Raw genomic sequence first — 14,604 nt, forward strand, 5'->3', positions numbered from 1 at the left:
ATTTCTAAAGGGGATAACATCTCCATCAGGAGAAGGCTCACTCTGATGTCATGTAAATTGTTTTGAATGATCTGATACAGTGTTTGTCGCTACAATTGACTTTTCACACTGATTGGTGGCATTGCTTCATCCACTGTTGCCAACCATTTTCCTTTTTTGGTCAAGCAGATTATTGTCAAAGTAGGAGGACAGCAAAGGTCTGCAATCCAAGCATTCATAAGACATAGCGCTACTAGTCTGTCAAGAAAGTCGTATACAAAGAACTTGAAGTTATCTTTCTCCCCTTAATTTGGAATGTTCCATATTGAGTTACACATCGTTTGAATAGTTTTGTAGGTCCATCGTAACGGAGAGTAACTGTCTATTATGTACAATCATAAAGAGGATTGATCAAAAAGACTAACTGGCATAAGATATTAGCGGTTTGTCGATTAAAACAGGAAAACCAAGTCTGCTGGGAATAAAATTTAAGCTCGAAAGTTTAATTAAAACAGCGTGATCCACAAAGTTTCAGTGACTGCAACGATGATAAAGTCAGGAAAGAAATATGCCGTTCTCATATCAAGTGAGGTGTGAATGCGTTTGCCCGTGTTACAAACATCGAGGTTGATGACAATGCAAGGCAAGCGGTAAGAGGATATCCTGCGTGAATTCTTAAATGGGCAGTCACTGATCCGGGCTGGATTTGACGAACCAGTCACCGGCGCGAGTTCTAGTTGTCCTAAACGGTGGCTGCTGTGGTATATATATACATATATATAACTTCATGGAACATCGACGCCGTATGGATCGGCACTGCTTTGCGGAAATGTATGTATGCATGTCCTCATTTGTATATAAATTTGACAAATCGGGTATAGTTTAGGCATGGTAATTGTTTGTATGCGCGCAAGTGTGCGTGTGTGTGTGTGCCTCGCATGCAATTCAGGACAAAACAAAAGGCTGGCACGTCGCACAGCAGAGCATGAGGCGAATATCTTGCGTGACAAATATGTCTGTTTCTTTTTTTCTTTGGTTTCCGTTCTGCCACTTCCCGTAGGTATCGATGACAGATTTAAGTCTTTTACACAGCAAGCCCTAGCCGATTGATCATTTAGTTGCTGATGTGATATATACAAACAAAGCAATAGCCTGACAGATTGATGGAACATTTTCCATGATAAGCTACGACACATCGTGGAGATATATATATATTTCGTTTACAGACGGTGATAAAACGTGGATGCACCCAAGTTAGGTGTTTTCTTTAGTCGCCGCTCGTCAAGTGGCCTGGATGGATTCCTGGCCATCAAAATATTATCGACGCATTATACTCACAAAAATGTAGTTATTATTTATCGACCCTTATGCAGAACAAATAAGGGGGCCATATGTATGTTATGTATGTACCTGTGTACGCGATGACGGATACAACAAAGTTCCATCAAAAAACTGTTGAGCATGTTGCACGCTTAGAAAAGATGTCATATATACTCAATAGAATGGCAAGTTCTTGACAGCCTTAGACACCGATTCCACATGCATTTTAATAAAGGAACAAGCGGCGACTTGCCGCTGTGCATGTGAACAAGGTTAGCAGCAAAATGTAGGCTGCATTAACCTTCCTATTCAGGTTGATCGGCCGTTTGATTCCGCCTGCTTATTGGGAGAGCACTCAGAAATGGAGCGGCCGAAATGTGTGGCTGCTCCCCCCCTTTTCGGGGGTAGTGTGGACTTCGAAGCGTCCTATCCAAGCAGCAGCAGCAAAAAAGCAGTATAACATGAAGAGATATAATACTTTTTTCTTCTTCTCTTTCTTCTTCCGCCTCCTCTTTCTTCTCCTCCTTCCTTTTCCCTTTCTCTCTTTCTCTTTTCTCTCAGTCTTTTATCCCACATAAACGAACCCGTATCCTCTGCATTTTGGAGAAAGCATGCCATCCAACGATCCAAGTGCCTCGTCAGGAACACCGGTATCACCCGTAGCAGCATCAAGCGACAATGCCTCGCACTGCGGCAAACCACACAAACCAGACTACAACGGAAATATGTCATACAGACATCCGCTGGATGACGCACCCTCCTTCACTTCAAACGTTACCGCTGCTCCTACCAGTGCCAGCAGCTCTGGAAGCGGCGGCGTGAACGTGGTTGCACCAAGCGATCTGATGGTTGATATTGACGAACAGATTGCGACTATCAACAGCCTCACGATTTCGGATCACCAAAACTACATTGACGAAAGGCGATCCTCGTCGTAAGCATCATCCATCGGATACGGGATAAACCTGACATGTCCTTTTTTGGGGGTAGCTAACGCCTTGCATATTTCTCAGGAGACACGTTTCCACCTCGATGCGTGGCCTTTTTCCAGACAGCTCGGCATTCACTCCGCAATCGACAGATGCGTTCCTGTTCCAATCCGAAAACCCGGTCCATGAACCCCATATTACTTGCTGTACGTCCAGTGTATTTTCTCGATATCGTAAGGATGATAAATTAACAAGAATGGAATAGCTCGGAGGAAAAGCGCAGCAACGGCCATTTGCAATGCATCGGAACCGAGCTTCATGCAAACCTCCTACGACGTAAATAGTCCACAGGGATCGTTTCCCAGTTTAATGCGACGTGAGAGCTATCCATGCCTGGTACGTAATGTGATTCTAAGCAGATAAATGGGTTGACTGGTTCTAAATCTCATTGTCATCTATACAGTCGTCAGATACCGAATCCAGTAGTGCATCAACGATCGGCAGCAGAAATAGCTTGCATGTATCTCATGAATATATTCCATATCATTCATCTGCAGCTGCCTTTCGAAAATACTCGGCAGATGTGCCTAATCCTATACTGAACAAGCGTCTGGAACTCCTCGAGCAAGGAAGAGGAGGAGGTCAACGGTCAATGGCCGGCAGACTCACACCGTCGTACTCTAATCCAGATCTAGCTGCTGCAAGGAGAATGAGCAAGCTCGATGGTTCGCAACGGCTGAGAGAGGAGAATATGCACCCTGATTATACCTACACTGATACCCAATGTTCCTCGATGCATGCAAACATTAACCCGCTGCCCCCGCTACTCGGATATCCTTCTCCTGCATTCTATCAACAATATGCTTCGCTGGCAGCAAGCATCGGTGGAAATAGCTCTATTGCAACCGCGGCAGCTGCGGCGGCGGCAGCTGCAGCAGCTGCTGCTTCCGTGGGCAACACGGGCGGTGGTGGACCACATTTAAATCCACTACTGCTGTCACATTTGATGCGACAACAGCAGCAGCAGCAGCAACAGCAGCAAAGTGTTCACGCCCGCTCATCCAGTCCTCCCTCGCCTAGCAGTAACAAATCCGGATACAGCGGCTCTCAGCAACAGCAGCAGCAGCAACAACAGGCTGCTAATAGTAGACGACAGTTTGATCAAGACAAATACTCTGCAATCCGCTTCGAAGACATTGTGCATGATATTTATGGCATGTGCAGAGACCAATATGGTTGCCGTTACCTGCAAAAGAAGCTTGAAGAACAAACTTCAGAGCAACGGGATGCAATCTTTGAGCAAGTATTTCCACATTTCGTGGAGCTCATGACAGGTACAGTTTATACACTGCTACGCAGTGGGCATTTAAACTCATTACCGAGCTGCAGATCCGTTCGGGAATTACTTATGCCAGAAGCTGATGGAGTACTGCACGGATGAACAGCGAACCATGATAGTTGACCAAGTAGCAGATCAAATCGTCAACATCGCACTCAATATCCATGGAACAAGAGCAGTTCAGAAAATGATTGAGTTTGTGGACATCCCGCCTCAGGTAGGGGAAGAACACAGAGGCCTACTCGGAAGCATGTTAAGATCTAACCGGATCGGTCGGCGCTGTAGATCGACAGGGTTGTGGCTGCACTTGCGCCAAACGTCGTGACGCTGATCAAAGACTTGAATGGCAATCATGTCATCCAACGATGCTTGCAACGTCTATCTACCGAGAATAAGCAATTCATCTACGACGCAGTGAGTGAAAACTGCGTAGAGGTGGCAACCCATCGCCATGGCTGCTGCGTGCTGCAGCGATGCATCGATCACTCTGCAGAGCATCAAAAGGTTCGTGGAGGAGAATATTGAAATTTCCGCCGAATTAAATGACTAAAACACAATTCCGCGTGGGTAGGCTCAACTAGTGGCAGAAATAATCAATCATGCATTGACTTTAGTACAGGACCCGTTCGGAAATTACGTCGTCCAGTACGTGTTGGATCTCGGCAGTGCCGAGTTTTCCGACGAACTGACCCGTCGGTTCCTTGGTCACGTCGAGTCTCTGTCGACCCAAAAGTTCAGCTCCAACGTCATTGAGAAATGCATCCGAGTCGCTGAACCCGATACCAGGGAATTACTGATTGCCGAAATGATCGACAAGTCCCGCCTGAATAGGCTGCTGAAAGATTCTTATGCGAACTACGTCGTACAGACAGCCTTGGACTATGCCGAATCCCGGCAGCGCAGCCAGGTAAATTGTCTAATGATATATTCACAAGGCAACGGCTGGGTGACTCATGCCTTCTGTTTATTAGCTCATAGAATGCATTCGCCCCTTGCTTCCTAGTATCCGTAATGCACCTTATGGCAAGCGTATCCAAGGAAAGATCAATCGGGAACAACGCCAGCAACAGCAGCGGCATCAGCAGCAGCAGCCACAGCAAGACACTTACCAACGCACAGCCTTCACACCTACATCGAATGTAGCCCCCATGCTTGCCGCCTATCTGCCTCCTTGGGTAGGCAGCGCAACGGCTGCAAACAACCACAGTGCAAATGATTTACCATTCTACCAACCACCGCCAATCTCCTTTGCTAATCCTTACACGATCTTCCAGAATCAATAATTGGTCACATTAAATGTACACTACTTTCCAACCAGCTTATTTGCAGGGATGTCAAACCTAGTTACTGTAGCAGTAAAGAAAAATTGAATTAGGTAGCATTTGTTGTTGTCATGTTGTATATCTCCATGTTTCAATTAATCTTTTATTGACGATATTCCAATGAAGTCTGATCCACAATTAAAGCCGCCGGAACGAACTGTTGGGATTACACCGCAGTTACTGCTGGTGTCACCGACTCTCAATGATTGAACGAGAACCGATTTTCTACATCGGAAAGGTTGGCAGAGTGGTACAAGCTACAGATGATGCGATGTAAAATGTGTATAATTTGATTGATCCGTTCCCAAAGCAAGGCAATTGCGTGATTTCCACAGGACCCCTCGCGATCAAAATGGTGACACATACTGTACGCTTGTCGCTTATACATTCGCACGCACGGCTCCGGCTCCCCTTTCTTGCGACCGCCTTTGTTTTCCTCCCCGACAATACAGTAAAAAACGATCATGGGCTATGATCCTAATGCGTGGCGCATCGTGTCCAGCGTCATGGGCTGGGTAATCAAGAACAACATTAGCGTTGCTTGCTAAATGATCGCCTTCTAACATGGAGCTTGCAAAGGTATATTTTGCTGCTTGGTCCCTAAGCTTCTACCCACAGCTCATCTTGAACTACCGGCGGAAAAGGTTGCAACATATATATATTCTTTACGCTTGATGGATTCTAACTGGAAGCGTGAAAACACAATAGCGTGCAGGGTCTTTCGATGGATTTCATATATCTCAATCTACTTGGTTTTCTGTGCTACTCTGTATGCGTGATCTGCGGGAGCAAAAATTTTCATCTACTCACGATGGAGAATGTTACTGTAGATATACAACCTATCATTCTTTTGCAGCAACGAAATACAAGAGCAATGTAAGTGTGTGCAACCGTTTTAGAAGACTGCCACGAATCAAATGACTTCGTGTATGTGCAGATAAACAGCGTAATAATGGCAACGAGAATCTTGTTCGGGCCAACGATGTCGTTTTTGCCCTCCATGCATTTTTCATCACCCTCCTAACCTTCTTGCAAACTTTCATTTACAAGGTTTGATCGAGAAAACCGTATGTTTACTATGTACTGCTGACGCGCATGCTGCTTATTTTTCCAGAAAGACGAAGGACAGAGAGTGTCGCGTTTTGCGAGATTGCTTATTGCAGCGGCGCTCTTTGGAGCAATTCTTTTGACAATCATAGCCGGCGCAGGCGCAGCCAAATGGATTGATCTCATGTATTATCTGAGCTATGTAAAGCTCGCTATCAGTATTATCAAATATATCCCGCAGGTATGTGTTTGTTATTTTTTAAAGTACTGCAATGTACAGATACTCATTGGATCTCTTCTTAGGCGTGGCTCAATTACAGAAGAAAATCCACAATTGGCTGGAGTATACATAACATTCTTTTGGACTTTACCGGCGGTGTGCTCTCGATCGCTCAATTGCTGCTGGATGCTGGCCTCAGCGGTGACTGGGGCGGTGTCACTGGAGTAAGTTGATTGACATTGATGCTGGGTGTGCCATGTGTAAATAGCTGATCAATATCCTCGATCTTTACTTGATCTAAAGAACCCGGTCAAGTTGTAAGTTTGACACGTGAATTTTGCAAACGGGATGTCCAAGTGCTCTGACTGAGTATGTATCTCTTTTAGTGGACTGGGTTTTGTCGCCATCGCATTCGATTTGCTCTTCATGACTCAACACTATATCCTGTACCGCGACCGAAAGGACTTTTACCTCAATACCGTCGATGAAGAACGTAGGAGATTGCTAACCGAAGGGCGAGTGCCCAGGGATGAAGATGAGGAAGAAATTATCTAAAGTGACCGGATCTCTCTTACAGGCCAACTTCCGAAAGAAAAAGTGGAGGTCAAAGAAAAGCAAGAGAAATAGACAGCATTCTTCTTACTCTTCTTTATTTTTTATGTTTTTTGCATACAATATACCTGGACATAAAACGTACGAAAATTGCCATTGCATTATTGCTGCAGGAAGAAACTGAATATTTTGCACAAGTCAAATTCAAAGTCACGAATATTTACCGCAGAAATCTTGACATCCCACTAAATTGCCAGGAGCACCAGGAGTTTCTCGCTTTTTTCACCAGCAGCACATACCAAACGTACCATGAGAAAACCAATTTACTCGCTGACACGAAAGCTTCCACGCATGTCATGGAACAAATACAACCTGTACAACATTGCTACGAAAGTGTACCGTGACATGAACAATAAGACGCTTTTCCAGCAAAAATGGATCGCAAAGAGGGAGACGAGAGCATACCACGGCGATGAATTGACCGAGCGTCAGTTTAAGAACAAGTTCTTCAACCCAAAACTACCTACCGTGAATGCGCAGAACCATCCTCCCGTACCAGTCCTTAACTACGCCGAACTCGAGCGACGACTTGACTTTGTTGTTTTCCGCTCCAACTTTTGTCCTTCCATCTACGCTGCACGACAGCTCTGCACACACGGCAAGGTCAAGGTGAACGGCAAGAAGGTAATAGTTAAACTAGAGCAGATGCATACGTGTATAGTTTTTAACACGAAAGAGATTAGCTGGCCTTCCCTTCGCACAAGCTCAAAGATGGCGATGTTGTATCAGTCGATCCACATGCGATAGAGATGCTCAAGGGCGAAAAGGGCACCGAACTCAAGTTCACCCCCAGACCATTCTCGCAGCCTTTCATGTTTGTCCCCGAATACCTTGAAGTCAACTACAAAACATGCGAGACCGTTTTCTTGCGATCACCTGTATCGCGACCTAACCGCTCGGAGATCCCATCACCTTGCCCTCCTGAACTCCACTCGTTGGCTTATGAATTTTATGCTCGTGGACGGTAAAAAGACAAATGATGATATAATCGAATTTCTTTCATGTGTGTGTGCTTTTAGATAGAGAAATACATAAACTTGCAACTGTACATTTTGATGTTCATTATTTTCACAATATCCATGGATGGGGAAGGATGTGTGCGAGCATAAAGTGGAAGAATGCATTGCTTGTTGAATGTGCGTATGTATGCTCGTGTGCGTGTATGTATACATGCATTATGTATGCGCAATGTCGCGATAGTTATTCAAAGAAATCGTCCTTTTCGTCTTCATTTGCATCTTCCGCATTATCCATCTTGTTCTTATCTGCTGTAGCTGCTTCGTTGCTATCCTCATTGTCATCCGGCACAACTTCATCCACAATTTCCTTGATTTCCTGCAGTTCTCCCTGCTTGATGAGGATCTTTCGATAAATTTCCCTGTACTCTTTGGCCATGGCATCAAAATCGCCGCCATTATCTTTGACTTGTTTGATCTTTTGTCGAATCTCTTCTCGCCGCGCTGTGCTTTTTGGATCATCTGCATTCTCCTTGGGATATAGCGATACATAACGCATCGTACGAGGGAAGTGCTTGGTATATAACAGATCAACGGTGCATCGGTCAACTTGTGCCTGAGCTTCCTCCTTTTCAGCGTCTGTCTTTGCTGCCTTTAGTGCTGCTTCTGCCTTTCGTAAACGTCGCTCTGCCTTTTTACGTTCTACAATGATCAAGTCAGGGAAACGAGGTATTGTTAGGCTTCATAAAGAAATTTTGCATACCAAAATGCTTGATTTTGTGATATTTGCTGCTCATGGCCGTTTCTCGCTTTGTTACCGTGGCTTCGTGAAGTTCGATTTGCAATGCTTGCAGTTTACGTTGTGCATCCACGCGCTTCTTTGCATTTTTCGGACCCTATGCCAGGCGTAAGGATCAGCGGTGCCTTGGACACATTTGTTTTACATACCCTTGCGAGAAAACGGTTCAAATCGCGGATACGTTTTTTAACAGCACTGACGCCGGGACCTCTGGAAGCAAACGAGGGTAGCGTGCGCGGTTTCGAAATTGTGTTTTGCTTCTGCTGCTGCTGTTTCATTCTGGTCGAACCTGACCTTCCTTGTCGAAAGTAGGAAAAAGCCACCACCGTAACGCAGGCAGGAGGAGTGGCAGAATTTGGGGGAGCGGCGCTCCAATGCAGCAGCTCCTCATGCAGCTTTCTGAAGCATGAATCTCCCCGTGCTCCTTGCGACACTGCAATGTCTCTACCTTTGCATTGTTCATTGCTACCAACAGTTCCAGCACCAGCAACCGTTCATTGCTCCCTACGACAAGGCTGACAGCGCTGATAACTTGAACGGTGTTCAAACGTTCAAGCTAAAGAGTGTCTATCACCACGCTTCAGTGTCAGGCCCCATTCCAGGTCTCTTTCGACGCCTTGATGTGCCACCCATGCATGCTAGCTCTGAGCAAGACACATTCCAAATTCGCTCCAAACTGGGAACGCTGCAGACAGCTCACGATCCCCGTCGAATGTATGAGCTGTACAAGTATGATGGTGCCCAGGGGGAGCGCTTATCAGTCAGCAGCGCAGTGGCCAAGAATACTGCGTTCTTCAACATACAGTGGAAGCAAGATCTCATGCCAGATATAAGCCATCGTCCGTCGGTTCTTGCTCTTGCAAAGATGACAAACAATGCATACTATGAAAAATGCAACGAAACAGGATGGTACGATCTAGGAACGCCCTGGAACTTGGTAACGATATCATCTCTGCGTTTCGATAAATAGTTATCTAGTTGATCTAACTGAATTGTATTGTGCTCGTATAGAATAACTCGTTTGGGTGGGAAGAGGATGGTATCCGAGGACACATCTTTGGAAATCAAGACAACTCTCTACTTGTGATTAGCTTCAAAGGAACAAGCGCCGGGTTGTGGAGTGGCGGTCCTACAGGTGATAAGGATAAGATCAATGTAAGTTATAACGTTGGTGTATACACATGCAGATAGCTTATTTAATCTCAGGATAACCTGTTATTCTCCTGTTGTTGCGCAAGAATCAGTCGAGCATGGACGCCCGTGTGCGACTGCTACCATGGGAATGATTATTTATGCGAGAGCTCTTGCTTGGAACAAGCCATAGCCAAAAAGGAATTTTACTACGATCATGCGATGGTGTGTATTTGACATGCAGATCCACATAGATTTGTCTTACCAAACTTGCTCTGTAGGAAATATACAAGGAAGTCAGCGATAGATACCCGAATGCTACCATCTGGCTGACGGGTCATTCGTTAGGCGGCGTGTTGGCAAGTCTCGTGGGCCAGACATTCCTGGTGCCAACTGTGACGTTTGAAACACCACCGGATCGTCTCGCGTCACGACGTTTACACTTGCCACATCCTCCCGGAGTAGAGATGCCGCTGTGGCACTTTGGACACACGGCAGACCCGATATTTATCGGTGCATGCGTCGGTCCATCCAGTTCCTGCTGGTACGGCGGATTTGCAATGGAATCAAAATGCCACACGGGCAAGGTAAGCTGAATCAATTCTTCATTCAAATTTCTTCAAATATACAGTGGATTAATACACACATGATCTTCTGCTAGCTATGCACTTGGGACACTGTAAACGATAAGGGATGGCGGGTAGACATCCGGTCCCACAGAATACAAGATGTCATTGAATATATCCTAAAAGAAGAGCACGCACAAGAGTTTCCCTTACCGGATTGTCGACCTGAAAGCAATGCTTGCGACGAGTGCGTACTGTGGGAGTTTGTGGACAAGCGAGACGATCCGCCTCCATCCTCCTCTTCGTCTTCAACCCCGTCTTCAAGGGGTATGTCCAGCACAACCACCTCAACTTGCATACCTGAACCTCCAAGCGACCCTTGGGACATGTATATACCACACAATACCTAGATAAGCAAATCGATGCATTGAACGGGAAGAAATATGCTAGCTAGCGCAAAGTGTATGTTGAAAGTGCAAGCATCGATAGAAATAAAAAGATGATTGTCAGACAGACGACTCCGAGCGAGCGACGCGGGGTTGTCGCGTAGCGATGTCGCGCGTGGCGCGCCGCTGTGGTTCCTGACCGCATCTCTCTTTTTTTCAAGTCCTCCTTTTTGCTCGTCTAATGTTCAAACACAAGAAACCAAAGTACAACCGATTTGCTGCCGCAGCCGGTCGATACCAGCAGATATACGTAGACAATGAAACCAGCAATGCCAGTCTCTTGCAATCCGAATACCCTCACCGCCTCAACTTTTACTTGAAGCCACCACCTGCCGAGATCAGCATTGAAGAATTCGAGCAGTTTGCGCTCGATCGGTTGCAAGGTAATTTTCACTAGACGGAGTGCAACTGCTTTTGTTTGTGTGTGTGTGTCCGTTGGCAAGGACTAAATCCCTGCGCGCCCCAGTGTTAAAGACGTTTGAGACGGCAGCGATCCGCAACAAACGAGGACCAGAGTTCAAAAAGGAAGTCGATCGAGTTCTTGAAAAACACCTCCCGCTCAAATCCAACTTGTCAAAGTCGCCAAACTTGTATGAAGAACGAAGGAAAGACCATATTAGCCACTTTGTACTTCGCATGGCATATTGCAGAAGGTCAGCAGTCAGTTTGTTTGTTTGTCGATCTAGGAAGTTGACGGCATGTTCTCACACATTATTGCAAAATATATTGCAGCGAGGATCTGCGGCAATGGTTCCTAAGACAAGAATGTGCACTTTTCAGGTACACACACCACGCATTGATGTTGCTTAGATGTGTACTAAAGAAAAATCGACGTGGATTACCCAGATACCGTTTTGAGCAAGAATTAGCAGAAGATAAAAAACAATTTGTTGCAAGTCTCAATATGAGCTGGTCGATCGTAAGTTGGGCAGCAAGGGCCATGAGTATTCGGCGCGCTGCTAACAAAAGCGAAATGATAGTTGGAACCAGAAGAGAAGGAGGAGATTATGGATCAACTGGAAGTATGTGCTGCCATGAGAGCACGGCAAGCAGGGCAGTCAGCACGCAATCTGGTACAGAGTGAAACATATTTCAAGGTGGATTTCGAAAAGGTGCCGGATCTAGTTGGACGGCGATCAGTTTACATTGCTAAAGGCAAAGCATATGTGCCCATGTTTGAGCAAGTGAGTTTGGCTATGGAGGAATTCAAAGCACATTTATCCAAAGCACTGGAAGCAACGGCCAAAGCCTTGCCTCGGATGGAAGAAGATGAAAGACTCAAACCAATCTTGCTCAACGTTGAAAAGCAATATGTCGGCAGAGTATACGGTGACAATGCTTCTGCGAATGGCTCAGTTAAAGCTGGCGATGTGGATGCTGTAAGTCTGATATACAGTTGCAACGAAGTATATTCCCGCTAATTATTTTTTTTATCTTTCTAGCTCGTTCATCACCATGCACCTCTTTGCATGAAGAATTTGCACGAAGCACTGCGGGCAAATCACCACTTGAGAAACGGTGGCCGTATGCAGTACGGCTTGTTCTTGAAGGTATAAATTTTAAAGTTGTCAGCTTTTCAAACATTTTGCTGACACTGTATAATAACTGTGCATAGGCTATTGGCTTATCTGTGGAAGAAGCGTTACTGTTCTGGCGCACAGCATTTTCAAGTTTCACTGATGACAAATTCCAAAAAGAATATGCATACAACATTCGACACAGCTACGGTTTGGAGGGTAAACGTGTTAGCTACGCTGCATACAGGTACGATAATATACATTTTAAACTGGTCCTGCAAAGTGCTTAAATTCTCGTTCTTAAGTTGCATAAAAATCATCCAAGGCAACCCGCCGTCGACAGGCGATCACCACGGCTGTCCCTTCCGGCACTTTTCACATGAAAATCTTGCAACGCGCCTCTACCGTGACAAGTTTTCAGCAGCCCAGGTCAACGAGATACTGGACCTGGTGCGCAATCGACATTATCAAATTGCATGTACGAAATACTATGAATTTACCCATCCGCAGCAAACAGACAAGATCGACGCGATTGAACACCCGAATCAATACTTTGAAGCAAGCAAAAGCGCATCAGCAGCAAACGACGCAGAAACAAACGGCGATGCTATGGAAGTAGACCGATAAAGATATAATATTTTTCAATTAAAGGAAAAAGGAAAGAAAAAGAAAAAACAACACACAACAAATGTACAGAAGCATATAAGATTTTTCGCTCATTCCAATAATACTCGCGCTGGTAATAAAACAGCTTCCTCCTCATCCACAAACAGTGGGCTGATGACCGCCTTGACTGTCTTGTCCTTGTCTGCATGGATGTCGCCGACGACAGCCATGACATCTTCGTCGTATCTGCTACCGACCTGAAGCGTCTGTACAGAGACATCGGCGTCACCTCCATGGATTTCCAGGGACAAGGCTGTGCATAAATCGAGGATCTCGTCCCAGACTTGTCGATGCTGCGTAATTTTCTCACTTGCATCCTGATCGATATCCTGAAGCATTTTTACCAGTCGTTCGGTCATCTGTGCACGGAGCTGCGAGAGGTGCTCTTTGGTTGCCGGATTCAACGACAGCGACTGGACAGTTTGCCGTCTGTACCATTTTGCAAAGTTAGAACCTAGAGTGCTCTGGAAACGCCGGATCTGGTCTGCGTAAGCGAGGTTGAGCAGTTCCTGGTTCTCGGTACCAAATGGAAGCGCGCAAAAGTACAGATCAGTGATATGTTTGTACAGATCCTGTTCGAGCTTGATCTGCCAATTGTTTGTATCAACAAGTTCCTTTACGAAGCGGGTAACTAATTCAGCAAGTCGGACGAGTTGTTGCGTAAGAGTGCGAGCGTTGATGACGGAGACGGTGGGAGGATGGTCAAAGTCAAAGACGTGATGCGCACCACTAGCCGTGGAGGAAGGAGGAGGAGCAGCAGCAGGTCCAGACAACGGAGCTGATGTGACGGAATTGGAGTGAGGAGGAGCTGCTGGATTGGAGTATGCAGGGACGGTAGCCGCAGGAGAAGAGCTTATGGAGGATGGCTGCTGGTGCTGGTGCTGTTGATGTTGCTGGTGGTGATGGTGGCGGTGATGATGATGGTGTTGGAGCTGCTGCTTAGCCTGCTCATTCCATCGTTCAAGCTCTTCGGGAGTTACCTGGGAAAGATGGAGTGCTCTACCGTAGATTTCTTCGTCGCAGTTGGTCAGGGACCTTAAGTTCTCAATAACATCGGATTGGTGTCTCTGAGCAATCTGCAAGCTTCGAAGCTGGTTATGCAGCAGCTCGTTTTCTTCCATCAGTTCTTCATATGACTTTGTTACGGAGGCAAAGCTCGGTTGCGGTTGAGGAGGTGCCGAAATATCGTCACTGACGACATTGTGCGTACTCGCTCCACCGCCTTCGTCGTCGCTCGTTTCGCTGTGGTCAAAGTCCGCGGCTGCAGAGCGTGTGCCGTCGTCTCCAAACTCGGCAGCGTTCGATCGCGACCGCTTATCGTCGTCTGTCAAGTTGCTTGCATTGTCGTGCACACCGTCCAAATCACGAAGTGCGTCCAGCCTAAAAGGAGTCGTGTCCGTCAACAAGACTTGGTGAATGCCGCCGTCCCTGGCAGCACCACTACCATCGTTTAAACCGTCAAGTGTTGAACGGTCATCGTCCGTCTCTCGTCCGCCTTCGGTCATGGCTCTGATGCTGCTTGCTGCTCCACCGGGACCGCTAATAACTGACTCTTGATCGTCAATTGTCGCAGCTACGCTCCATGCGTCTGTGTCGCGAGGTCGAGCAGAATCAATCGTATCGAGCAAATCCGTCTTGCGCATTGCTGCATAGCGAGGTGGCAGGCCGTCCGCCATGCGATGTAGGAAGATGTCTTTTTCGCTGCCTTCGTGAGAGGACACTGAACTCATAAAGAAGGTTGAAAAAGCGGGTTGA

The 14,604-nt window shown here is 46.3% G+C and overlaps 7 protein-coding genes across 7 annotated transcripts; 5 read left to right on the plus strand and 2 right to left on the minus strand.

Moving 5' to 3' along the window:
- Window positions 1–1,910: 1,910 nt before the first annotated feature.
- On the plus strand, window positions 1,911–4,850 carry VTP01DRAFT_10170 (uncharacterized protein; the record flags this gene model as incomplete). The annotated part of the gene is made up of 8 exons (XM_069378503.1): window positions 1,911–2,233; window positions 2,313–2,434; window positions 2,494–2,624; window positions 2,692–3,562; window positions 3,618–3,784; window positions 3,853–4,071; window positions 4,139–4,474; window positions 4,539–4,850. 8 exons carry the CDS (start codon window positions 1,911–1,913, stop codon window positions 4,848–4,850), a joined length of 2,481 nt encoding a protein of 826 aa, XP_069239595.1.
- Window positions 4,851–5,353: 503 nt separating this feature from the next.
- VTP01DRAFT_10171 (uncharacterized protein) lies at window positions 5,354–6,711 on the plus strand (the record flags this gene model as incomplete). The annotated part of the gene is made up of 9 exons (XM_069378504.1): window positions 5,354–5,404; window positions 5,469–5,533; window positions 5,598–5,658; window positions 5,720–5,765; window positions 5,827–5,939; window positions 6,004–6,177; window positions 6,240–6,380; window positions 6,460–6,473; window positions 6,543–6,711. 9 exons carry the CDS (start codon window positions 5,354–5,356, stop codon window positions 6,709–6,711), a joined length of 834 nt encoding a protein of 277 aa, XP_069239596.1.
- Window positions 6,712–7,017: 306 nt separating this feature from the next.
- VTP01DRAFT_10172 (mitochondrial 37S ribosomal uS4m domain-containing protein) lies at window positions 7,018–7,736 on the plus strand (the record flags this gene model as incomplete). Its single annotated transcript, XM_069378505.1, has 2 exons — window positions 7,018–7,392; window positions 7,452–7,736. 2 exons carry the CDS (start codon window positions 7,018–7,020, stop codon window positions 7,734–7,736), a joined length of 660 nt encoding a protein of 219 aa, XP_069239597.1.
- Window positions 7,737–7,968: 232 nt separating this feature from the next.
- VTP01DRAFT_10173 (uncharacterized protein) lies at window positions 7,969–8,801 on the minus strand (the record flags this gene model as incomplete). The annotated part of the gene is made up of 3 exons (XM_069378506.1): window positions 7,969–8,426; window positions 8,488–8,620; window positions 8,673–8,801. The coding sequence occupies 3 exons, from the start codon at window positions 8,799–8,801 to the stop codon at window positions 7,969–7,971; spliced, it is 720 nt and encodes a 239-aa protein (XP_069239598.1).
- Window positions 8,802–8,929: 128 nt separating this feature from the next.
- VTP01DRAFT_10174 (uncharacterized protein) lies at window positions 8,930–10,630 on the plus strand (the record flags this gene model as incomplete). Its single annotated transcript, XM_069378507.1, has 5 exons — window positions 8,930–9,460; window positions 9,535–9,678; window positions 9,730–9,879; window positions 9,936–10,241; window positions 10,316–10,630. The coding sequence occupies 5 exons, from the start codon at window positions 8,930–8,932 to the stop codon at window positions 10,628–10,630; spliced, it is 1,446 nt and encodes a 481-aa protein (XP_069239599.1).
- Window positions 10,631–10,847: 217 nt separating this feature from the next.
- On the plus strand, window positions 10,848–12,810 carry VTP01DRAFT_10175 (uncharacterized protein; the record flags this gene model as incomplete). The annotated part of the gene is made up of 8 exons (XM_069378508.1): window positions 10,848–11,049; window positions 11,133–11,319; window positions 11,399–11,446; window positions 11,513–11,585; window positions 11,647–12,045; window positions 12,109–12,216; window positions 12,282–12,430; window positions 12,489–12,810. 8 exons carry the CDS (start codon window positions 10,848–10,850, stop codon window positions 12,808–12,810), a joined length of 1,488 nt encoding a protein of 495 aa, XP_069239600.1.
- Window positions 12,811–12,899: 89 nt separating this feature from the next.
- On the minus strand, window positions 12,900–14,579 carry VTP01DRAFT_10176 (uncharacterized protein; the record flags this gene model as incomplete). Its single annotated transcript, XM_069378509.1, has 1 exon — window positions 12,900–14,579. The coding sequence occupies one exon, from the start codon at window positions 14,577–14,579 to the stop codon at window positions 12,900–12,902; it is 1,680 nt and encodes a 559-aa protein (XP_069239601.1).
- Window positions 14,580–14,604: the final 25 nt, after the last annotated feature.

This window comes from Rhizomucor pusillus, assembly GCF_041956525.1.
Source record: "Rhizomucor pusillus strain CBS 183.67 unplaced genomic scaffold VTP01scaffold_8, whole genome shotgun sequence".
Lineage (NCBI taxonomy): Eukaryota > Fungi > Mucoromycota > Mucoromycetes > Mucorales > Lichtheimiaceae > Rhizomucor > Rhizomucor pusillus.